At 39.5% G+C, this 27053-nt stretch overlaps 1 protein-coding gene across 1 annotated transcript in view; it reads right to left on the bottom strand.

The window, feature by feature from the left end:
• Positions 1-27053, bottom strand: part of ptprt (protein tyrosine phosphatase receptor type T) — a gene marked incomplete in the record, with an annotated part of 394538 nt that overhangs the window by 125489 nt on the left and 241996 nt on the right. The window contains 2 exon segments of the mRNA XM_036124734.1: positions 4285-4317; positions 13674-13809. Coding sequence (XP_035980627.1) covers positions 4285-4317; positions 13674-13809 — 169 coding nt within the window.

Raw genomic sequence — 27053 nt, 5'->3', positions numbered from 1 at the left:
GGCGGCAGAACCAAAACTCTAACCAATCTCTGCCCTTCGTTGCAAAGAGAAGGGATTGGTTAGAGTTTTTATAAGCCAGCAGCTTCCACAGCGATCGATTTTTTTTAAGCTCCTTGTTCTGCGTAATAATGTATTGACCAAGTTCAGGATGAAAGGACCATTTTACTCAGTATAATGAAGGCGTTTCTGATCAGCATTACCAACTATAGCTTAATGTGTTTTGTCAGTGATTCTGTTTTCGTTTGGGAGTTCCTCCTGCAATTGCCGGGTTGCTAGCTCGATCCCCCGCTTCGACCGTCTCAGTTGTTGTGTCCTTGGGCAAGATGCTTCACTCGAATTGCCTGCTGTCGGTGGTCAGAGGCCTAGAGGCGCCGATGTATGGCAGCCTCACCTCTGTCAGCCTGCCCAGGGCAGCTGTGGCTACTAACATAGCTCACCACCGTCAGGGTGTGAATGTGTGGATGACTGATTATAGTGTGAAGCGCTTTGGGGTCGCCTGACTAGGTAAAGCGCTATACAAGTACGAGCATTTACCATTTTTGACATTTGTTTTAGATTCTAACCTTAATGTTTCTAAAAGCAAAAAATATTTTTGTTATGATCCTGAGGTCTTTTTGGGGTTCCTGGGGATCATTCAGTTCTGTTTGTCTTTTCAAAATTTTAATATGGTTTATTATCTGTAGATGTAGTTCCCCGTCATTAGCTGGTTTTCTGTTTATTATGATTTAAGTAGTTGATTCTTGTTTTTGTTTATTATCATGTTCCTGCCAGCCTGTCCTCTGTTCAGTCAGTGAGTTTATTTAGCCATATATGTTTATTCACCATGTTTTCCTGTTGGGTTCTGCAGGTAGTTTAGAGTCTAATGTGAAGCCGTCTGACAACTGCAGCGTAGTCTAAACTGAGTCATATACTAGAATATGATCCCACACGTTCTAGAAAAACCTCGAAAGTGTTAGACTGGCCCAGGCAAGATATCAAACTGGTTAAAATGTGTCTAAAATTCAATAAACTGCAGAAAAGTTGTAAAGAGGAACAGAATAAAATCAAGAAAGTGCTCAATTTAGACACAAAAATGGAAAAGTTCTTAGACTAGCTACCAGACCATGGTTACACCCCCCCCCCCCTTTTTTCTGATGTCCATATTTCTGTCTGTAATGTTTAAAGGTGAAACAAAATGTCTCGCACTGAAGCTGAAGTAAGGAGGTGTATGTAAATCTAAATGTAAAGTAGGATTATATTAAAGAAAGACAAATCCACAGCGGTAGCTGCTTCCTCAGAGTGGATTGTCTCAGAGCCCAGAACAGTGTGGGTGGAGATATTTATGAAGCGCCACTTTCATTTGGAAAGATATTAACACATATCCCCCCGCTTAATCATCCACCTATGTTTTATTTGTTAGAGCCAAACACAATTTCTAACCTACAAACTTTCACTAATTATTTAACCTTTTTTTTCTACTACTGGAGGCGGCTGGCAGGCTTCACTGTCTCAGTTCCTACATAACTGTTTACTCTGATCTACAATTCAATTACGCCAACCTCCTCCAACAATAGCCAGCACCATGGTGTGCAGAACGTCTCTTTTCTCTTCCTAATTTTCTGTCATAAAATTTGTGATGGTAGATGAATACATGTGCAAACATTACTGCAGAATGATGGCAGAATTTTGGCAAGAGAGCAAAGCAAATGAGTCCAAAGTATTGCACCTATAACCAAATCTTTCCATCAAAAGCTCTATATTTGATGTAATAAAGGCTTTAAAGAGGATCGATACCTGATGTACATTTTAACAAAGTAAAAAAGAAAGTCTGCAGAATTTGAATGAGTGCAGAAATGAAAATTTTTTTTACAAATATGAAGGGGAAATTTAACCAAAAGCATTACTTATGAGCTAGCAAAGGTCTCTTCTTTATGATGAAAGCCAAATGTCAGACGAAGCCATTGGACAGCAAATTTATAGCTAAATATTCAGCTAATGCATTCCAGCACTTATTCCAAAAGATGCACTTTTCAGCAATGAATGGAAACAAAGAATGTGTGCTAGCGATAAGTATAGCCAAAGAGGATGGAAGACAAGTGCATAACTGAGGACTTACATAACTGCATGTATTAAAGCTCTCAGAGGAACGGAGAAGCTCGCATTTTAGACTGTGAAGTGACACAGATCTGGCCGTGTAATGGCGCTGAGTAGAGCTTAAACTCCTTGTGGTTCCCCAGTCCTCCAACAGCCAGGAGGAAATTACACACGTGTCAATCAGACTAATATATTAGGTGTTTCATGTTTCACACTCTCGTCTTTAAGCGTTGCTTAGGACAGCACATTCGCTGACTCGTTTCAACAGAGTGGGGATTTGTAACCACGGCAATTAATACTTGAATGTGAACTGTGTCAGCACAACATTAAAGCCAAAAGTCGCAGGAGGTAAACAGCACGTCTGCTCCCCCTAAGCTAAACCTTAGCAGCCATTAACAAGAATATCAGTTTCTCTACATATTTTGTCCCAAACTATTGTATTTTAGGAAACTGTTCGGTCGTGTTTCCTTTTTAACTTTTAAGGGAGAACCTATCAGTATTATATTAGCTGCTCTCGACAGTTGGAGGTGCAATCATTGAGAAGTCAGGTCAATTGCTATTGGGCGAAATGCGCAAATGTTCACGATCAGAAACAACTGTCACCTTTCCAGCAGTTCAAGCAAACTGTGAATTAGCTGCTTTTACACTTGACATTTTTGCATGAGGCAGTTTGTCAGCGTTATCTCAGACAGCCACATTTCTACATGTGCATGCAGCCATAAATTAGTTATGGTCTACAGCTGATGTCTAATGCCAGGAATAGACAGTAAAAGGTTGGGATTAAGAAAGCAACGCATTTGTGTTTTTCTCCAGGGTGAAATAAGGAGTAGGAATATACTGAACCTAAAGTCATTCTGCAGCGGGGTTACAAAGTTCCAACAATAATTTTTTAAACTATCCATTCCTTTGTATAATCTAGTCTACAGAGGTTGCACAACAGCATACGTTAAAACAAGACCTTAAGGCAGTGAAGAATGAGTCAATTTGGTCTGATAATGTAAACGTTCGCATTCATAGCTAATTATTTAGATTATTTTTGAGTTGTTGAAGTTAGGTATTTTTAAACGATTTTAGCAAGCTAATCCAATTAATTTAGATTAAATATTATTCTCATGCGAAGACGTCAGAATTCTTGTCTTTAGAACTTTAATGTTAGTATGCCAAAACCATTTTAGCATTAAGCATACGTTGTTAAAATTAAAACTTGCACTTTTTATTTATGGTATTAACATTAATTCTGTGTTAAGAATACTATGGTGGTAACATTTTAGCACCAATGGTTAGCAAACATTAGGCTATACATTTTAATAATCCAATAATCAGACAGTGAAAAATGCTCAAGCGCAAACATTTCTGTTTAGTCAGCCTGACCTGCAAGCTTTAAGAAAATTAGAAATGTGTGTAATGTAACTGTGTTTTAAATATATGTTTTATTTGAAAACAGGAATCATATAAAAATAGTTTGCAAATTAAAGCATAAAAGTAATATTTAAAACTTGTGCTAATTTCTGAACTCCAAACGTAAATGCGTGGTAGACCATACTGAGTAGATTTGATTACATTTTTTAGTTATTTTTTTGTTAAATGTTAATAGCTAGCATAGTTACTCAAGGTTGGAATTAGTTTAGTTAGGGTAACACCAACATTGTTTTAAGATTTATTCTAATAACTGAGTATACTTGTTGCTTAGTTATGAGAAACTTAAACTTAATGTTTCATATAAAAAAACGTGTCTATCCTTGTCCACTACAAAGTCCTGTATAGATAGTAGGCACTATGTGATGAGTGAGTGGACATTTCAAACAGAGTATAAGTAGATGCAGGTGGTATAGCAGCATGGAAAACATCAGTTTATGTAATAGTAAAAAAATATATATACAGTAAAAACAAACCATATTGTGCAACATGAATATTCAATATAGGGTCCACTTTGAACTGCTGGGAAAGCTTTGAATTGTTTGGCAGGTTTTTACTTTTAAAAGCCCTGCTTTCGTTACAGCTGAAATACCTTTTGCATTGTTATCAGTCGCAGATAAAAACACTGACTACTCATGACTGCTTTCAACAACCTTACTTAGCAAAAACAAGGGAAAGAAATCCTAAGTGACGTGACATGAATTTGGAAAATGGTAAATGTCAGCAAAGCGCCGGTGAGAGTCGCAGTGACCAACAGAGTGGAAGTGATTATGTCTAACAGTAAACATACAATACCCCACGCTCAGAGTTCTCCATGTGTGAATCTCTCTATTGGAGCAAGGGCAAGGCAGGTACAGGACGGAACAGGAAGGGTGGAGCCAAAGACAGGAAACAGGAAGATAGAGAGAAACATAAAAGGGAGGGAGACTTGAGTCAGTGAGGTTGTTGCGAAAAAAACATCTGTTTCATTTGCATGTTTTCATTACTTTCATTCCCTCACATTTTTCTTCAGTTTCTCTTGACAACGAGAATCTCCAAAACATTAAAAATTAAATAAAAAATTAAATTAGAGTGTTTTCCACTCTAATTGTCATCTTCCTGCAGAGCTTCTCCAGGATTTTGTTCTCAGGAGGAGCTCGTGCACGTGATTGCTTTGAGGTTCAAATGCATACTGGCAGTGATCTAAACACTGGAAAACCTATATTCATTTTGTTTGAACTCTTTTTCATTTTCCCATGGTAAAAATTACATGGATGTGGAGCAGTTGCATAAAGCAGTAGAAATATACATGGCTCAACGTTGAAAACGATAATAAATGTAATTAGATTTTTATGTGGTATTGCTGGCATGAAAAGATCAGACCTTCCACACACAGAGCAGAGTTTCTGTCTCTGTATACATCACAATAAGGACATTTAACAGGACTTTGGCAAAAACCTTGTCATACGATAAAGATTAGGGGATTTATCTGGGTGACAGGTTTCAAACTTGTACTATTACAGGTGGATATATGGAGCTTCATGAACAATTTATGAAACGGGTCCATGTGAACACCTACAGGAAAAAGCTGCTGCAGGGTAAACTCTGTTCAATCCCTGAGATGTCTTGTGAAGAGAAAGAGTGAACATTAAGCTGGGTCATCAGGGAGAAATCTCATTCCCCCTCTTTCTCTTTGACTTTCAACATATAGCCAGTTGAGGTCACATCTTATGTTTCCATCTCTATTCATAATTCATTGTTAACAGAACAAACAACTTCTGAAAAACTGATTACTAGACTAGGAGCACTATTTTCAATAACCGGAGTTCCATGTTTTCAGATTTTGTCACTAGCTTTTCTGACTGTCCGGTACAAACGCTTTACTGGCTGTTCATTAATTAAGAGAATCAACTAAATATTGTCTATAATGGTCTCAGTAGGGGATAATGTCAATGACAGAAACGTATTTTGGTTATGAGATTAGAGCGAGAAGACAGGATTATATGATATGGAAGCTAGAATGGATCAGCTTGAATTCACAAAAAGATAAATGCAGCCATGTATCCATGTATGTCTGCAAATTAAGGCATGCTGCTCATTCAAATATTCTGCAACTCAGAATTGGTCTTTAGGTATTTCTTAATGTTAAATTTTGTGTTTTGCTGTATTGGAAACGATGAGATGATTGTAAAAGACTAAACTAATTGCACCCACTACCAATTACAAAGGCAATAATGTGACACTTTAGCTACAATCTCACCAGCTGTATATTACCAGGGGCTATATTAACCTGACTGTTATCCACATTTGAGAACCTTAAAAAGCAACAAAATTCTTTTTCTGCTTTTTTGCTTTGTTGGTGATTTATTTTGGGTTAAAATATTGGTGTTGAATATTTGAAAAATGATTGGAGCCTGACCATTTGCTAGTGATACAGTTTAGCCATATGATTGAGGTGTGTGGGGCAGGGGAAACTTATATTCCTTAGAGCTTAATGATCTTCTTGGCTGGTCATCATACAAAGGATATCATGTTATGTGGAGATGAAGATTGGAGTTGGAGAACCCTGATTTGGATCAATGGCTCTATACATGTGCTAGTATGGTCTACATTTAAATATATTCAATTCAAAATTTTAGGGAGACGTTGAAAATCAATATTGAAGACATTCAAAGACAACTATGTTGCAAACTCGAACGCATACAATTCTCAGTACCATGGGCAGACAACTTAGTTGGGCAGACAACCAAGTTAGAACATTATTCCCCTTTCAACTCATGCAGTTTCTACCGTGTTTGCAATGGAATGAGAGACAATTCTAGACGCAGATCAGTGGCCATGAAATTTAGAAATGTGAAATCTATACTTTCTTGATGAATTAAAGCTTTTATTGCACAACTATATATGGTGATGCTTTGCATAATGGTAGGTTTAGAGATAAATCACCTCCCATAGTGTTTATTTGCTGAAAATCTCTACGCTAGACCTTGCTTTTGTATGAGGTTCGATGACGTCATCGAATTTTTACTTGAATTGGAAGTGAGACCCTCCCCCCCTTTTACAATGTTGAATCAGGTGGCTTTAGAACTCAAGCTCCTAATGCTGCATATCCGGTTTAAAACAAGAACGTTTGAAAGAAAGACTTGTTTTAAGCTGACAATTGTGACCGTCTGATCAATGGTTCCCACAGGATGGTTCAGAGAAACCTAACTTGTGCTCTTTAGTCCCACCTGTTTCATCCCTGGGATACTGGAGAAAGGAACTGTAGATTTTTGGGTAGATTTTGCCAAAACATTCTCTCTTATTAGTCATAACTGAGTCAACAAGCATGGACTGCCGCCACAAACACCTGTGACAACACCGGGGCTGGTCCTCTGTCAAACAATCCCCGAGGCCAACACAAAAACATAAAAACATTTCCTGGGCCTGGATAGATGGTAATTTGATAAAGAGGCACTCTGCCAGCATGTGACCCTTGGAGAGAGAAAAAACTGAAGCCTTCTTCCACCCGGGTGGGACTGTTTATATGAATATGAATCATTATAGCCATGTGTTTTATATTATTCTGACCAAAACACTTTTAATTTCTGATCTGTTGAAGTTAACATGTTTTTGTAGTTCTTTTATTGTTGTTTTTTTTTTGTCAGACTTTGTAATATTTCTCATCAGTAAAAACTATCACTGTAGATTAGATCGATTAATAAAAATATATACTTTGAATCAAACAGTAGCTTTGGAAGATTTTTTTATAGTGCTTGAGTGACACGCCATTATCTCTGATGGATAGGTTACAGTGCTTAAATATAGATAAATATAGATAAAATATAAACTTCTGGGACTTTTAAACGTCTAATAATTGATTATTTCAATGGGAAAGGTGGGACCAGTCACATCAGATTGTTAATGCGATTGTTTAATTCATTATAAAATGTATGAGACCAATTTACCAATAACATTTTATAGCAGTGTGGTTTAAAATATAACTTTTTTTTCTTAAAACTCAGAGTTGTGGAAAACGATCAAATCAAAACTTATCTTAAGTATAATTACCTCTCCCATGGTGCTGAATAAATATTCATGCCACTAGATTCTTATTCATGAAAAACCCTGTATAGTTCGTTCTGCTTTAAACGTATGCACTACTTTGAATTTGTTCATCACATTAAATCTAAATGAAATACATGGAACTTTGTGGTTGTGACATGACAAAAATGAGAAAACATTCAGAAGGAATGAATACTTCCACGGTGCTGTATGTGAACATAACATATCTGTCTCTATAAATTATGTAAACCTTCTTAAAAAGGGTTTTTGTGCACCTTATAGTCAGATTTTTGCAGGCAATTCTATTTCTGTACCCTGAACCAGTCAAAGGCAATGCATAGCCAGAGGTAACATTTGTGCTGCTAATTCCCTTGTTTACCTGTCCTCGTGTGTGCATGCTCCCTTTTTGATGTCTTTGTGCAACTTATATGTGTAAGTTGTAAATCGATCAAAGTTGATTTTCCTATACGAGGTGACAGGGGTATTTAAGCTGCGCAGAACCATGAGATAAATAGAATAAATAAATCCCCCAATAGACTAGAGATGAGTCAGAATCTTAAACGGCTTTGATGAAAGGAGGTCGGGGTGAAAAAGTTTACAGAACACCGTTTTACCATTTATTTGCAGTTCCAGATCTGTCACCTTTTCTCGGTTTCTCAGCTGAGGTCCACTGTTCAGGCATTTTACGCCGGAATCCGCCCTTGTTTAGGGACTATCAGGAACATTAATTATTCATCGCTTCTGCTTTCAACATTTCAATGAAAGTGTATTGCGTGGTAGCGGTAGTTTGAGCCCTCAGGCTGTAGAAACACCAGATCCCCATTAAGGCTTCAGCTGTGTCCACCGATGTGTAATTTTACATTACATTATCTGCAACATCCCCCCCGGCTTTGTTCAAATGCCCGTCTGAAACACATGTAACAATCTTTTAAAAGAACAATCGAACAATTGGACATGCTCTCTTCCTGAAAAGTTGTGTCACAGAATAATTTATAGGGACTAAAATGTGTGCAAAGCACTTTCCTTTTAAAGAAGAACCTTGTCTATCCAGCAGAGACAAGTGGCCAAAGTGAACAGGTTTGCAATATAAATGACCTGAGAAAACGGTTCCTGCCATTGTAACCGTTTTTCTGTCGGAATCCATCCGTGTCTTCATTTATCTCCTCTGTTTCTATATAATCTTACAAACTTTTTGTTTAATCTCATTTTATCCTTACATAAGGTTGGAGCTACACTTTGAAAGTTTTTTAAAAAGTCGTTTTACCCCCATACCAACCTCCTAGGATGCATTAGTCTGTAATCAAATCACCTGAACGGCATGTCAACTGCATCCTTTTATGTCTTTTCTGATGTTTCCATGCTGCTTTCAGCCACATATCATATGCAGTGGTGTTTGCCTTCTAATTGGCCTTTTTTATGCACACCATGCCCTGTTAGCCTGGTTAGCTTTTATTATCATATCCACTTGAACCCAGGGTCGAGCAGAGCTGATCAATTTTAATATTTCATACATCTTCCCTTTCTGCAGTCTCTACATTTACCCCGCTCTGGACATATTCCCTTTGCTTCTGACCCTGGTAGCAATTTATCCTCTGATTGTTTGGGATGTTCTCCATTAGCCAGGGTTTGCCTCTGATGAACGTTGCCAACTGACCCCTTGTCCGGTCTTTTTATTATGTAATAGTGTGTTCAGCCTAGAAATGAGACTTCTGCTGTTTTTGGGCATATTAAATGTGCCAAACCTTTGGCTTTGCTCCCATTTGTCCTGCCAGGTTATTTGCTAGTCTTTACCTCCACTACATACATCCACTCACTGACAAATGAGATAACCCAAAATGCACATCCTGTGCTACCTTTGCTCATGGTTTTGAATGACTTTTTGGATGCTTTGGTAAGTGCTCGTTAACCTTGCCTGCAAGCTGAATTTTCGCTGTATTTGTGCGTTCACAAGCATCCAAGAATCCATCTTTCTCCCGCTCCCGCCTCAAAAGTTTGAGACCGACCCAAAACTTGTCGCCCAATCATGTTGCAGTGTTTTGCTTTAAGGCGAGACATACAGCTGTGACGAAAGCAAGAGGTGCCGAGTCCACAGTGATCCAAAATAAACATCTACGATTTTCACCAGTGTCACTATCCAAATAAGCGTGCCTTGACCAGCTTAACTTCTTCTGGTTTCTCAAGGCAGTTTCATTTGATACCGTGATTGGCTGAAGCCAGCCTTCGGTAGGCGGGACTAGATGTCCATTCACCCAATCAGCTGGGACATGTTCTTTCCTTTCCCTGAACGGATTTATTGGGAGCAGACCCAGATTGATAATGTGCAGAACGCTCCAGCTGATCTCGGGATGTGGTCAGTTAACTTTGAACCCTGCTGTAGATGAGCAGCTTCTTGCAACAACCAGCAAGCTGGGAAAATCCATGAGGGATAAGGCTATATATGAGCAAGAAGCTTGGTAAGGAGAAGACTCCTTGTATAATTTTTCAGAACTAGATGAGATCTAAAATGAACATAAATCATCCATGCAGGATGTCGCCTTTTGGGGCGGGGATTGTCATTAGAAGAATGAAGGATCAGCCCACAACAATACATGAGGATTTTTTTTTTAAGTTAGCTGAGACAATAGGAACAAAAAGTACCACTAATAGCAGACTGTGCCACAGGGGTCACCAACCTTTTGAAACTGAGACCTACTTTGTTGGTGTTGTGTCATACGAAGGGCTACCAGTACTGACCTTGGAACTAGAAGAGTCAGAGTTCACATTAACTGTATGTAAAATAAACACATTTTCATGCTTTGGTATAGATATTGTCATTTTTAGATCTATATAAATGGAAGTGTGATTAAACAAGAAGAGTAACGGAATAAAATAAAGTTCTAGATGCAGCTCACTGGTGGATTGTGCTTTTTTTTTTTTTTAGGACAGGCTCGTGGGCCCCACATGTGGGCACCATGTTGGTGACCCCTGCACTAAAGACTAAAGTAGCCCATTGCAAGAGATGTTACAAGTACTGGCTAAAATCTGACAGGTCAGTATTAGATCAGAAGAGATCAACTGAAGTCCTTAAGTGTGCAGAGGCCTTGTAATGAACCAATAATTTCATTCAGGTGTGTTGAAGCAGGAACATGTCTAAACATGATGGACGTTGACGTTAGAGGACTGGAGTAGATGATTCAGAAATCTCAACCCACAATGTTTGCAAGAACAGAAATGTTAACTGTGAGCCGAGGAAAAGCATCTTAACAGTCTAGCAAACAGGTGAAGTCATGATGCTTTGGGGTTGTGTTTCTAGGGGTACAGGGGACTTCAGAACACTGAGGGGCCGATGGATGGAGCCATATACTAAGAAATCATGGACAGCAACCATCTTTCCTTCACAAGAACACAATAGGACGGTTCTAACAAAGAGGTGGGTAAGACACACACTATGGTGAAGGAGTAGACCAGTCAGTCTCCAGACCTCCATCCTTGAAAATAATCCGTAAAGACAGCTTTAAGTTGCCAAATGGCAGCTAAGAAAAAAGTTTATCCACCAATTTTGACTGGTAGTAGCCAATGTGTTCATGCTAAGAGATGGCTGTAACATCTTTTTTGCTTAGAGACAAAAATAATACTATGTAAATTCTTCACTGAAAGGGTAAGGTTAAATGGAGAATATAATTGTGTATTTGTGTGTAATTGTTCTAAATTAGTAGGTGAATATCAGCTATTTTTAAAACCTTTCGTTTCGCAAACTTTTGATATTTTCTTTTGTTATTGTGTGTAGCATAGTTAGTATGAAACCATAAGGCACCACAATTTTCTGCAATATTACGGCATTCATCATTGCTTTACTGTGGGTTTGTGTGGAAGACCAATAAACACTATACCAGTCTGATGGATAGAGGAAAGGAAAATCAAATTCATGGTTTGACATTTTAGTATTGTGACAACTCTAATTTAAATGAAATGTAACTGTGTCTACAAGTTGATGAAAATCAAGTGATCTTCAGTTCCACGCATCTATAAAAAAGTTTGAAAATAAACTCTTGCATGACTGCGTTAATTCTGTCTGAGATTGTTTGCCGTTTTTTTTTTTCTTTTTTGTGTTCAGGCAGAACAAACTGTAGAAGTTTAGTGAGTTGTGAAATGTTTAGCGTAAAATGTTTCAGTGAAGTGAGAAAATGACCAAAAACTATGACAATAATATCAAATATCATGTAGAAATGGCACCAAGTAAAAAACAAACTGAAAGCAGGATGAGGCAGAGGAGGATGAGGAGACTCATGAAGCAGTAGAAGGAGGATGTGAAGGGAAGGAGGTGATGGAGGCAAGCCAGTGTGCATGTTCATAAAGGCACAGAGAGCTTTTTTAAGTCCGCTAAGTCTAAACAGATTACATTAATTTTATATATATAAAAAATGGACACCGTCATTTTTACTAATTTTGGCTGTAGATTATAATGAAAGCATTTCCAGCTTTAATTTTTGTTTTGTTTTGCTTGAAGAAAAAAATTACAATTTACAATATATTTACTTTTTACCATTTTTTACATCCTTATGCAATAAGTGGTACTCATGAGGACACTTATAATATCTGTCCCTAACTCTAAAAACATTTTTTTTTGTCGAGCAACAATAAACTTCTACTTTTACATAGTCACACTTTTCCATCATTAATTAATGGCATGGAAGGCATCAAGATTGTTGGTAGTATGTATTGCGTACAGCGTATTATACATCAAAGAATTTGAACATGATGAAAGTTTTGGCTGAGTTTCTTTTAAAAGGTCCTGTTGAATAATCTGAAAGAGATTAACATGCAAATAATTGTTGTTGTTTTTTTGTTTTTTTGTCCATAGTTGCTGACGTTTAAAAAATGGTGTTAAGAAGAGTTGCAGCCTTAAATTGTTGTATCTTTAGTAAATAACGAGCCAATTTTTTTCATAATCTCATTAATATTCATAGACACCTCTGGTTCATTTAACTCTATTAGAAAGCCTTGAAAAAAAAAAAAAAAACAACAACAACAAAAGACTATTCAACAGGACCTTTGATCACCCTTCTTGCCAAAACAAAGCTTAATTTGTAAGGAAACAAATTCACCCAAAGAAGCTACCAACTATCTTGTTATTGGTGAACATAGCATCTTACACAGAGCAGCTTTAGGCCCTTTCGCATAGGAAGCTGTGGCTCTTGCACACCCCTTTCTTTTTTTTTTCTTTTTTTTTTTTTTTTGCACACCCCTTTCAAACATATTCTTGTGCAACTCTGCACAACCCTGCCAGACCGCATTAGGACACAATTTTCCACTGGAAGATCTTGCCATGTTAGCGTGGCGCTACCAACATGATGAGTTTGTTTCCATGGTGTGCAAGAGAGCATTGTTGAAACACCCGCTTTAAAATATCCTAAACTTAGGCATGTGAATCAACAAATGGATACACTGGAACCAAAAGAATAAACTAACTACTCTACATTAGTTTTTTGTTGATTTTTTGGTTTACTTGCGACAGGGGCTGCTTCCCCTATGATACTTGTAAAGGAGAGCCAACTGAAATTCTTCCCTGAGAAGACCTAAGATTCAGCAAAGTCTAACCCATCCTGACAGTATGGTCTGCTTTCTGTGTGAAGGCACCTTAAAACTGAAACCAAACCTCCTACTTCTGTGGTCTCCATGGGCTCAGGACTCGACTTGGGCTAAGTCATATATTCATTGTGTTGTGGAAAATTTAATCTATGTATGTAACTGTGATCATATCATGTCCAGATGCAACAGCATAATTTCCCGTGTGAAAGAAGCTCACATGGTTACAGAGTGAATTATTGAGTTTTCTTTAGCCAAGGACTCAGAGAGGAGTTGTGTTAGATAAGAACTGGATCGTACCAGTGTGTGCGATGAAGGCTACTCCCACTTCCTATGTTAACCCGAAATGTAATAAAAGTGTAGTGTTTCCTGACTGAGTTGGGACAGAAACATACAAACGCTCCTTGCCTTTGAATAGAATTGCAAAGACAAAGATGCATCTTTCTCTTAATTGATTGAGTAGTGTGCTTCCTTTCTTGATAACGATTAATATCCACCACAATTTTTACCCTTTTCTCCTTTCAACCATCCAACTTCCTATGCGCAGGGGACCTTTAGCTGCTTCTCCAAATAGGTTGTTTGGTGTCAGTGAATACCTGCGCTTGAAGGTGAGGATGACTCCAAGGAGGATGATGATGAACATGAGGATCCCTGCAATCACGCCAGCCATTTTCACCGTGCCATCGACCTGCTTCTCCGGCTCCATGGCGTCTGAATCTTGGGTGGATGCGCCTGTGCATCCATGCACACACACACACACACACACACACACACGAACACACACACACACACACAGAAATATACATAGTCATATCGGTTGGCAGAACCCAGTGATCACAGTACTATTAAAAATAACATACATTATATAGAAAAACAACAACAGACAGTCCATGCAGCATTAATTAACACAAAAGTTCAACTCCATGCACAAACAGGACATACATTAGTCTGAGCTAAAAGGGAAGGCATCATGATTAGTCCCGACGTGAGGAGGCGACTAGACATCCCAGCCAAAAAACACCAGACAGAAAACATGACAGTTTTACAGGAGGATAAAAAATGATGAAACACGTCAATCTTCCCAAAAATCGGTATACAGCTGAGAAGGAGGTGGGCAATTTCATTTAAAGATAACATTTTCAGTAAACATTTATTTAATTTAAAAGACATCTCAGACATGTAATGTTTTTTGATGACAAAAAAATGACACAAGTGGTTGCGTGGCTAATACGAGACATTTAGCAGTGCAAAGACTTGATATAAGCTTTAAATGAGGGTAAGAATGATCAAATCTGTTAGGCTCACCTTTCTTTATGGTTACAAAACAGCCAACAATTAAAAAAAAAATGTAGCAGACATTCATAGCATATGGGATGTGAGATTGGTACCGTTTGTATTAAATGCTGAAGGATTAAAAGATGTGTCCACAGCAAACAGAGGGTAAATGATTGGAAAGGAGGAGGCAGGGATGGAACTCAAAACAAACCAACATAAAAAATGATTTCATTTCTCTCTGCTGCTGAGTTTTTTTTTAAATCAGTGTGTGTAAATTGGTTAGAAACAAGGTCTAAATTGATGTGAATACAAAATCTGCTTTGTCAGAAAGTTTTGAATGTCTTTGTAGCTAACAATAATGTGAAAAAGTTTTGTAAGAGTAGGTGTGGTTATGAAAAACGGCTCTCCACTCCTCAGCTGGGATGTTAAATGCTAAATATACAGATCAAAGAAGGCAGAATAATTATGATTTACATGGAAAGTATCATGGAGAAAGCCTATTGTTTGTTAAAATACCGCAGCACGAAATAGGTTTGGAACGTTTCTTCTGAAGGAAAGCCTTCTGGAAAAATATCCATCAGACAGATAAAACCAAAGTAAATATGTTTAGCCATAATGTACAGAACCATGTTTGGAGAGAACCACATAGTTTATCAGCATAAAACCCTAATATTAATGATTTTCCGTCTGTTTTGCAGCCACTGGACCAGGGCAACTTAATGGAGTTGACTATTTACAACATATGGCCTTAAGGGTATATTGCACAATTTGTGCAAGGTTTGAAATTAAATGTAATTTATTTTATTTTCCATAGATGCCCTTACAGTTGCCTGACGTGTGAAATGAGTAATTATCTATTTATAGCAGTTGCCTCTATCGGTGAGTTTGAGAGAGAGATTTGGGCCGAATCCTCTGGGCAAACGCGTTCTCGTTCAAACGGTTCGAACCGTTGTTCAAAGGTTAGTTTGTTGAGAGTCTCCACGGTCACTCAGGCATTAGAGAAGACCGGCTGTTTTGGAAGATGGACCAAAAAAGACCAGCAACAAGCTCTCTAAGATCCCATTACATACTCCACACAAGAGTAAAAATATAAATAAAAATCTCGAGTGAAAAGGGCAAAATTGGACTCTGATCGGCAAAGAAGCAAGACCGGAGTAAATAACGGGGCAGTTGTGAAGCAATGGAGGGAGCTCCGTTTTTCCCTGGGAATGAAAAGGGACCAGCAGTTGGCCCTTTTTGCTGAAAAGGTATGCTGTGACAGAGATCTTTTACTTCTAACAAAATTTGTGCTTGCTGCATCTGGAGCAAGTATTAAGCAGAAATAGCAAATCCAGTCAACTCTGCCTCATTTCCAACCAACTACTTGATAACTCTTGATAATAATCCATGGCGTTCATGCGCTGGTTCGCTCGTCATTTTTCTCTGTTACTGGTGACCTGGAGGAACCGTGATTCCCTTTCCACTTCAGTCTGACAGACAGCTCCTGCTGCCTTGTTCTGGCTGCAAACCCCACTATGAAGCTAAGACCTGCCTGCAGTCATCGGGGGTTTGCAGCCAGGACGAGGGAAAAGACAGAGCTAGCATCTCAGTGGATCTGATTTAGTTTTCAGCACATCTTCTAAATTTTTTAATGGATAAAATCGTGAGAAATTTAGAGGCCAGTTGATCAACTGAAGCTTCCTTCCTTCCAAAACTATTGTGAACCATTTCTGGACAATGCTTCTGTAAGCGGCCTTTGGGAAGACCATTTAGCCGGTCAGCACAATGTTCAAGTAATAGAAATGCATCAAAGAAACATCTGTAACTAGAGCATCTGATTAAGTTTTTAAATAAATAATTCCCAAAAGCACCGGATTGGCCAAAGAATTTACAAAATTCAAGTTAATATCTCAGAAAAAACAATAATCCAGAAAAAAAATTATCGTTGTGTGTCATCTGTCAGGCTCCTGTAGGTTTTTCTTTTCATATGAACTAAATATCGGTGCAGCCAGGTCACTCTAGCCACAGACATTTTTTTTTCTGAACAGATCAACACCAAGTATTTACAGAGACACATACTGAAGTGAAATATCACCAGAACATCTGACAAATCAATGGTTTAAGGGCGCTGAAAGACAACATCTACCCTGTTAGCTGTCAAACAGCGGATGCTCTGCGGCGTAGAAAAGTGTTCCTCTGTTGGAAATTACAGGGAGTTATTTCACAAAGATTGACACTGGACATGCCAGGAAGTAAAAGGGAGAGAAGAGAAAGTTGAGATAGAGACAGAGTTGAAAAGTGGAACAACTACAGTATAAATTGAGATTCTAAAGGCCCCTTATTTAAAAGTCTGTGGTTGTGAACACAAACGCTGCCGTTCCCACAGAGCACACTCCTCTCATAACCTTGGTAGACAAAGACAGCCCAATAATAGAGTAATACTTCTGTGTGGAAGTTCAGTTAATCCCTTGTCTCGCTGAACTTCAACCTCTCTGCAATAACAACACAAGGTTGGCAGCAGTGTACGGCGAGCCAGCGGCTTAAGCACCTAACCTTGGCACGCTTGGTAATAGCTGCCGCAGTCCTCAATGGCTGTGCTGACGAGATGTTCCTATAAAATCCCTGAGCGCCCTTAGTGACAACACATTCACAGAAGGCCTTTCCATCCTCACAACGCTGCTGAAAGAATATGTACATTAGAAGAATACATCCGTCACTCCCAATTCCACGCTTTCATTCTAAAAAGGAAATGCCACTTTACCCTGAATGTTTCTTTTTAAAAAGGATCACAGAGGCATTTTAATCGAGGACTTCTGTGCACAGCGGCATACTTCTCTGAAAGAGCGGATGCCTGAACTGGTGCCGAGTGTTATTTAGAATAAACAATGGTTCTACGGCTCAAGGAAGCTTTAATGTATTAAAAGCTAATGCCCAGGTTCTGTCAGCTATTAACTTATAGCTTAATTTTATTTCAGATTTGAATAATTTTATTTAGATGTTGAAATGGCATTTAGTAACTCCAGGACTGTGTAGCACATCTTTACAATTGGAAAAAATGTCTTAATGTCCGGAGTTATCTGACTCTAGGTGGAAATTACTAATCTTAGCACCCAATGATGCCTCATAGTTAAGTGAAGTGTATCCAGATGCAGGTCAGAGGACAAAATATTGGTAAACAAACGCAAATTTTGCTCCATTATTGCCTTTAAAATGTAATTCCAATACTTCATAGCTTTAAATTGTCATCAAAATGGCTACACTCAGCTGACAAAACAAAACACCAGCGTTAATCTTTGCTGGAGCATCCGGTAGTCAAAGCAGTGAGTAAAAGTCAGCAAACTGAGGAGGCCACATAGACGTTAAAATCATGACAACAGTCCAAGGGCTCGGACACCAAAGTGGCAGGACAATGCGCTTACCAGACAACAGAAGGGCCTCCGAAAAACCACGCGAGTGAAGAATGGATATGTTCTGTGGAAAGCTTAAAAAAAAAACCTGTTACATCTCAGCCTGCTATCTGGAAACCGGTTCTGAGGTCATTTAAGAGAGAACCACCATGTGGGAAGAAGAACCCTTATTGTTAAGTAGCCTAACATGATTTATTGGCATGTAACCAGTCAGTATTCAGCTAACATGAGGCAGACACCCTGTCTACTTTTAAGACTAATCTTAAAACTTTCCTTTTTGACAAAGCTTATAACTAGAGTGGCTCATGTTACCCTGAGCTATCTCTATAGTTATGCTGCTACAGGCTTAGGCTACTGGAGGACATCAGGGTCTATTTTTCTCACTCCATAGAGTTCTACTGTTCTTCAATTATGCATTATGTGTTGTCATTTCTGCTTTGACTTCCTGTTCTCTCTCTTTTTCTTCATAGTAGGTACACCTGGTCTGGCGTTCTGTTAACTGTGACATCATCCAGAGAAGACGGCTCACCCGCTACTTCCATCTAATGTAGAACAGATTACTAGATCAATGTGTGCTTCTGTGCTTGTTTGTCTCTCTTGTTGTGTCTCTGCTCTGTCTTCTCTAACCCCAGTCGGTCGAGGCAGATGACCGTTCATACTGAGCCCGGTTCTGCCGGAGGTTTTCCTTCCCGTTAATGGGGAGTTTTTCTTCCCACTGTTGCTTCATGCTTGCTCAGTATGAGGGATTGCAGCAAAGCCATGTACAATGCAGAAACCTCTCCCTGTGGCTCTACGCTTCCCCAGGAGTGAATGCTGCTTGTCGGGACTTTGAAGCAATCAACTGGTTTCCTTATATAGGAAATTTTTGACCAATCTGTATAATCTGACCCAATCTGTATAATATGATTGAACTTGACTTTGTAAAGTGCCTCGAGATTACATACTTCATGAATTGGCGCTATATAAATAAAACTGAATTGAACTGAATTGGAAAAAAAAGTTATGCTGGATAGCTGTACTGATATGGAATGGGAACAGAAGCGTGCCGCATCATTTGAAGAAAATGATCAACCCACAGACGGCTGAAACCGGAATCACAGAGAAAATGAAACTGAAAAACCGATGCGGAGGGCTGGTCCAGTCTGCTGAAATGTCACAGCAGCTGACATGTTTCATGATTTGGCGCTATATAAATAAAATTGAATTGAATTGAACATCTGCATACAATCACTCAACACGGTTGGTTTAGGAAAAAAGGCAGCGTCTTTGGCCTTTTGCTGGCTCTGGCTGGTTTATTGAACATGATTGTGACACATCGTGTCTCCTGTCGGTGATGTACCGGAGCGTCGTACACTCAGAGTGCATTTAAAAGCGCATGTCAATAAGGGATTAAATGTTGCAGAAAAAAGAGAGAAAAAACGTGCGTACCCCACGTCCATTACACCCATGCCCTAAACAGTTTATGTGTATAAATAAAAAATTGAATTGAACTGAAATGTGCTTTCCTCCACTGTTTAGGTGGTGGATCAGACAATCAGCTCTCTCTGTTTCCACCGTCTTCCTGCTTCAGACACTCTTTGGCTCCTCCTTAGCACTCCCGACATTTTGTCACTTTAGGAGCTCCGTGAAGGCCTAGGATGCTTTGTGAATAACTTATCTTTCCAAGCTAGAATTTGGGAAATTCAAAGAATTTCCTAAAATGACGTCTCTGAGGCTACGTTCACACTGCAGGCCTTAAAGCTTAATTCCGATTTCTTTTGTGAAATCTGATTTTTTTGCGTGGTCGTTCACATTTCCAGATATATGCGACTTGTATGTGATCTCCTGTGTGAACTGAATTCATACAACTTAAGTGTCCTGCATGCGCAGTTGAGCACGTGATAATGTCACACAGCAAGCTTGCTCAGTGTTTGCGGAAGTAAACATGGATTATAACACTGTTAATTTCTTTTCTAACCGGAGCTTTCTATCCATTGACTGCTCTCCTCGTTGTTGTCCACCATGGGTGTCACTTTTCTTCCAGCTTCTGCATAGCAGGACGCAGTTTAGTAATCTTTGTCGAGTATCGGTGATGTACAGGTCGGATGAAAGCGACCCAGCCGTACAGACACAGGTTGCATTTGAAAAGATCAGATACGTATCGGAATTAGGATCACATAACCAAGTGGCCTGGGTCGCATTTGAAAAAATACGATCTGTGTTGTTCAGACTGTCATGAAAAGAACAGATCCAGGTCACATGTGGGCAAAAAAAAAAAATCGGAATTGGGTCACTTCAGGCTGCAGTGTAAACGTAGCCTTAGAGCTCCTTTTAGTCTGAGGATTCTTTGTGAATACGGGCACTGGATTTTGCTTAAATCCGGCTGTGTCTCCTTGAAACCTGTCCCACTGATTCGGTTTGAGAGCATTAGGGGAGACATGAACGTCAAGCTCTCCATTTTTCTCCCTTCACCACCTCATGTTGTGCTCTTTGTAATCCAAGGCGAGGAGTTTGAACTTGTCCATCAAGCATACTATGGTTACACGAGAGCCTTGGGCGATCATGCAGCAGACGAGCGCTCACATTTCCCCATCAGCCCGTGCCCCAGTAATCACCTCACAGGTGTATTAAAGCTCAATTTCCCCCCCTGAGTGACCCACATTATGTATCAGCTGGCACGTTTCACTGTGACCCCCCCCCCCCCTCCATTTGTTCACACTTCACAGGCTCACGTGCTGATTGGGTTCAACAGTTCACCATGCAACAGCACAGGACCCCATCTGGCAACGGGTTCAGCTCCATTTGACATCGCAATTGACCAGGTTGGGAGTCGCTCCGCCAATCAGGTGAACTCAGACGGTGTTCTGACCGGGACGGAGGAGATGTGAGATAATGTGAGCGTGGCCATTACAAAGGGGGTGAGTCCAAGCAGATTACCACGGCTAAACGGGATTGATTCACAGCTGGTGGAGATGCTGTCTGGAAGCAGGAGGAGCCTAATTTCTAGTTGCATCGTTATAATGAGCTCACAGGTGGTTTGTAACACGTTAAGGATAAATCTTACCACTACCTATGACTAACGCCTTTGATGTTGCTTTAAAAAGCATAAAAGAGCTACACGGTTTAATAGGCCATCCAAAATCAGTGTTGATCCACAAACATGAAACATTATTTCACTTTTTATACCAATATGAATACAAAGCAGTTTCATGGTAAATGTGTGTACTACAGCTGGCAGACACAATTTCCTCTGATTAGAAAAGCAAAGGCCAGAAAAAGGGACTGTTTTATATACTAATTTATGGTCAGTTTTATTTTTAATTAAAAAATCCCAGATAAACAATTTCTAAAAAATTGTGTGTGAACAATAATAAACGACTTCTTGCTCTCACTGTCAGCCTCCTACATGGCTCTTAACTTTATACCTTTGGCCTTCAGAACCGATACAACTATATTATATAATAATTTTGTAGGTGTGTTACGTCAGTGCTGATGCACAAACATGAAACATTATTTCACATAAGGAAATCATTTTGTCGGTGTGCATACACTGTATACACACAGGGCGGGAGTGGTGGCCTAGTGGTTAGAGCACAGAGCTTCGGTCCCAGAGGTTCTGAGTTCAACTCCCACAAGCTGCCATTCTGGGTCCCTGAGCAAGACCCTTAACCCCTGATTGCTCCCCAGGAGCCGCACAGTGGCAGCCCACTGCTCCCCAAGGGGGATGGGTTAAGATGCAGAAGTGAATTTCTCCATTGTGAGATCAATAAAGTTCAATTATTATTATTATTGTTAAATGTAGTGTCCTGTCTGCCCTCATGCAGATGGACGTGAGTGACGTCTCATTCTTACACTATAAAGGTTTATTGTAGTGTTGGCCCGGCCCGTGCAGCTAGAACAACTTCAGCTCTTCTGCATCGGTCGATCTCTATTCCACAACAGAGATCAACCGATGCAGCATTTTTAAGGCTGATGAAGATACCGATTAAATTGATACGAGTCTAGCTGATACCAGATATGTGCTGCCGATTCTTGAAGCTGATACTGTTTTTTCTTCTTCTCTGTACATGATAAAAAATACACAAATGTTACACAAGTCTCAAAACTTTAATTTAAACCAGTTAATAATAATAATACGCTTCATCTTCAGTTTGAAAGGTGAACAGAAAAAAGAAAGCGCATCACCACTCTTATGGTGACGTGTTACGATAAAACATGTTACAGCAGTGTCCAAACACAGCACTACAGTGCATGGACATTATTTTATGTAACAGTAGATGCTGTACGCGTAGGGATGGGTCATTGTTTTCATGTGCAGACAGGATTCTCCACGGGAACAAAAACACACAGCAGTGGTAGTTGGCCACCTGGATAGCAGACATGGTTTTTAGATAATTGATCGGCGAACAGATGCTCGTATCGGCCAATGGCGATACAGGGATTAAAAAAATGCAAGTATCGGCCCGCCGATGTATCGGTCGTCCTCCAACTCCTAAAACTTTGCAATGCTAGTGGTATACAATGCTCACTTCTGTGAGGTTTATACCAAAGATTATTATCATTAGTACAAGTTGGGTTTTAGAGGAGAGGTTAAGTAAGACAGCAGCTCTGTGAAGTGCCATCAATTCACCGAACAGGGAGAGAGGACAAGACAGACAAGGAACAGCAGCATCCACAAGGCCGAGATTACCCGGCTACAGCAGCAGAAACCACATAGATTCACAAGGGTTAACAGCCTGTGAACTTCAAGAAATCAGAATAGGAGGGTTGTTTTTATTCCAAAATCTACATGTGCACCAGTCAGGCCTTTGCTTTCCTTCCCAATGAGGATTGCAGGGTTTCATTTGAGCTCTGATCTGCCGCTTACAGTTTTGCTGAACTTAAATTCTCCATGAGGAACAAGGACTGCACTGGTTAAATGTGCAACTGCAATATCACTGTTGATAATCCACAAACTTTAGGTTTAGCTTTAGTGTTTCTCATCCTTTCTCAGAGTTTCGGTTTGAGATTACCACCGTACAAAATGACCAATAAACGTGTCCAGTTCTGTAGGAATCCATGTACTTCTGCTATTAAACTGTTTATAAGCTGTTCTTCTATTAACTACTAAAATAAATCAGATCTGTAAAGGCTGCTGTTTCAGTGTCATGAAGAGTCTTGAACCCCCCCAGAGAGAATGAGAAGTGTGGATGTGACAGGTTTAGCTGCTCCGGCTGCCTCTGTGGACGCCAGAGCTCACAGCCACTCGGCCTTCGCAGTGACAGCCTGCTCCTACCAGCGGGAATACCGCACACATGGACGGCAAAGCTCACTGCAGGTAAAAGGAAATGCAGGCGCACAAATCATTGGGTTTTGTAGTTTTAAGTGATTCTGCAATGATTTCCCCAACCAGACTGAAGATGCTTGTTAGTTTCTGCGATTATATTTCAATTTATCAAACACAAATAGGTTTAGGGTGTTTTACATTAAATTCTCCGCTGGAGACAGGCACCAGCTACAAAAAAAAAACTTTAATCCTGCAAAAAGTCTTGGGCCATAGAGTTCAAACCAGCTGTACTGGTATGTGTGCATCTCACTAATATCATTTTAATTTATACAATTCTTTTCTTGCAGTTTTTCTTTATCCCATTTTTATTTCGCTCACTTGGAGAGCACAATAAAATTACTGGGGAGGAATTAGGGGTAAAGCCAGAGATATTAAAAACATAATCTGATCCAAATAGAGAGAAGATTGATTCTCCCAGCTAGCGACGCTTTACAGAACCACAGGATTAAAATCAGAGGTTTTCTTGCTGTGTAGGGTTTTGTGCATGCTTGCATATGTGTCTACGTCGGAGGTTGAAAGCGTCTTTCTTATAAGTTTGAGTGAAATAATGAGGTAAAATTAAATTGTATTTTAAGAACTGGTGCAGCACTTGTGTGAAGACAAAGAACTGGGTTTGTGTGCAGGAAAAACGGAGACTTATAGGTTCTCTGGACATGTTGGTTTGGTTCCTGGCTTTGTTTGTGACCAGGGCCGCTTCCTCTGTGGATTAGTGGAAGCATGGCTGAGTATGTTCAACAAGATTATTCATCTGAACTGCATCAGGATGCTCCATCTGATCTAAAATCTGCCCTCCCTGTCTTTATGTGACCATGCAACACCAGAAGTACACAAAACTGGATGTTTGTCCTGTTATCTCGTGAAGGCTATCCAGTATCACAACTACTCCAACATCTTTTACTTGAATCTATTTTATTTTTTACACATCACATTTTGCTTTAATCATTCTGGTAGGATATGCTTAACACATCCATTCTGCAAAATCGGTTCCACACGGATCACGGAGTAATAAAGTATTTAACTTAAATGATATTAAAAACCTTTACACGAATAATCATAAGCAAACTGACAGTTTATCAGCCTCCTTTTCTGCTTACAGATGATTCCACTCATGTCAAGGTCAGTGGAATATAATGTACTATGCACTTAGTTTAAACAACAGCACTGAAATGTTCTCAGAAAATCTGTCTACAGCAAATTCAAATAAACCATTTAATGAAAAAAATAACATTTAATAGGAGAGATGATATCATATATTTACTAAGTCCTGGTTTTACATTTTGCTAGCATTACGTATATTAGTTATGATCCCCAAGGATATTTTCTATAAATCTAAAATCGAATGCATTCCTTGCCGCACGTACATCGTGTCAACAAGTGTTCGATGGCCATGAATTTCACAGGAGGTGTGTTGTTGTTTTTTTATCAGTAGAGTATCAATCATTCTCCAACCAAATAAACTGTGACAGCTACACATCAATTTCTGTTTCCCCCACTGCATTCGTTCCCAAAAGAAAAACACAAAAACATCATCCCCATAACGCAAGGAAACATGACATTTAAACATCTCCACCAATTACCAGTTTCCACAGACAAACAGTTTGAAAGGAACTTTGAATGAGTTTGCAAAGGGAGGAACTTATTAATTTTCTAAGGCATAGCTGCAGAAAGCTTACAATCACATGAGGCTAATGAAGATAAGGCGATTTTTATGAAGCGTCCCTGAAAAGCAAAAACTGTATGACCATAAATCTTAGGCTTTATCTGCACAGACACAAACACCGTAAACTTTTATACATGATTAATAAAATAATAATAATAATGTGGGTCCACACAATAGGTCAGAGCAATACTGAAAAGGCTGCGGTAGGAATGCTGGACCCATTGGTGGCGCCGCCAAAGAAACCCTGGGCATGCGCCGAGCAGACAACTCTTGTGAGGTAAACCCAGCACCATGCCGGGGGCGCCGACACGGGGGGACACGCTGTGTAGAGCGGGCCCGTTAGAAAGGAAGAGTTATGGGACGTTCAGGGACGCCACTAACAGCCAAAATAGAGCCGATACACCAGACGGCGCCATCTTTGTTGTTATTTGTGAGAGTGAGGCACAGGCGGGTTCCAGAGGGAGGCGGAGCTACGACGTCATTGCTTAAGAAAAGACACAAAAAAATGAAACCGGCGTTTTAAAATGTATTCACTCTGGGACCCGGTTTTACGGTGGACATCCATGCAGACAAACGGCCTAAACGACAAAATACCCTGGCGGATACACCTGATCCCATCTGCGTCGGGACGGGAGCCTAAATCATTTGAAATAAATGTATGGTGGCAAAAAATTAGGACATTAAACTTCTTTTTTATAAGTTTGACAAAACTTATAACTAGAGTGGTTCATGTTACCCTGAGCTACCTTTATAGTTTTACTGCTATAGGCTTAGGCTACTGGAGGACATCAGGATCTAATTTTTTTTACTCTATAGCGTTCTACTGTTCTTCAATTATGCATTACGTGTCATTTCTGCTTTAACTTTCTGTTCTCTCTCTTTTCTCTTCATAGTAGGTACACCTGGTCTGGCGTTCTGTTAACTGTGACATCATCCAGAGAAGACGGCTCACCCGCTACTACCATCTAATGTAGAACAGATTACTAGATCAATGTGTGCTTCTGTGCTTTTTTGTCTCTCTTGTTGTGTATCTGCTCTGTCTTCTGTAACCCCAGTCGGTCGAGGCAGATGACCGTTCATACTGAGCCCGGTTCTGCCGGAGGTTTTTCCTTCCAGTTAATGGGGAGTTTTTCTTCCCACTGTCGCTTCATGCTTGCTCAGTATGAGGGATTGCAGCAAAGCCATGTACAATGCAGACGACTCTCCCTGTGGCTCTACGCTTCCCCAGGAGTGAATGCTGCTTGTCGGGACTTTGATGCAATCAACTGGTTCCCTAATATAGGAACATTTTAACCAATCTGTATAATATGATTGAATTTGACTTTGTAAAGTGCCTTGAGATGACATGTTTCATGATTTGGCGCTATATAAATAAAATTGAATTGAATTTTTTCTTTTAAATCTACAATACTTCATCTGTTGATCAAGTGGGTCATTAGCAAACTAGCATTTCAAACAAGTTAAGGTGTGAATGCTGATCAACACATCAAAAACTCCTGAACAAGTCTGTCAGAGGTCAGATGCCCTCAGAATATCAGGTGCAACAGGAAAGGTAACCTGGTTGGTGTCCATAAAGATCTCCCTTCATCCATCCTTATGTCCTCCTTTGCTTGTTTAAATGTAATTCTTCTATGCCTGTATTTTTTCATTGTGCGTCTCTTTTCCCGTTGTTGTATTTACAGATGGCATACAGGATGTCACAGCCACGCTTTTAAGATTCACGGGACTCCTGTGAAGTCGAGCAGATTGATGATTCACTAGTCTGTCTGGCGGAGTGAAGCAATGCATTTACTTGAATGCAAAACATAGTAAAAAAACAAAAAAAACAATAATAATTCACGGGCGGGAGTCGATCTGTGCTACAGTCGTTTTTTTCTTTTTCTTATTTTAAACTTTCATGTCTGCTTCTTTCAGTTTGTCTTTGTTGTCGAAGCCTTCTCTTATTCTTATTCTCTTTTTCCCCTAAAGAATTCGGTGTGTGTGTCTTTCTCTTTCTCTTAATCTATTTTATGTGTCAGCTCTAAACTCAGTTGAATGTTGCTTGCTGACTGTGCAGCTACTTAAAAAGCACTCCATCCTTTGTTTGTTGGTAGTGTGCCCTTAAAATGTCACATCCTCCCCAGATATTCACCTACAAACATCGTCTCCCCCTTCTCAGAGTCTGACTCAATCTGTTGAAAATTTAGAGGGCAACCTGGCTCACTAGGCAGCGAGCAGGAAGCATGTTGTCATTATTTATTTATTTTTTTTTTAAAAAAAAAGATGCGATTAAGGTGTGTCGTGAGTAAGGCTCGGCAAGTCAAAGCAAACAAATTTGACATTATTCAAAATTTCAGGTTTAACCATCTTG

The sequence above is a fragment of the Fundulus heteroclitus genome, chromosome 20 (genome assembly GCF_011125445.2).
Source record: "Fundulus heteroclitus isolate FHET01 chromosome 20, MU-UCD_Fhet_4.1, whole genome shotgun sequence".
Taxonomy (NCBI): Eukaryota; Metazoa; Chordata; class Actinopteri; order Cyprinodontiformes; family Fundulidae; genus Fundulus; species Fundulus heteroclitus.
This window is presented reverse-complemented; position numbering and strand designations above follow the sequence as displayed.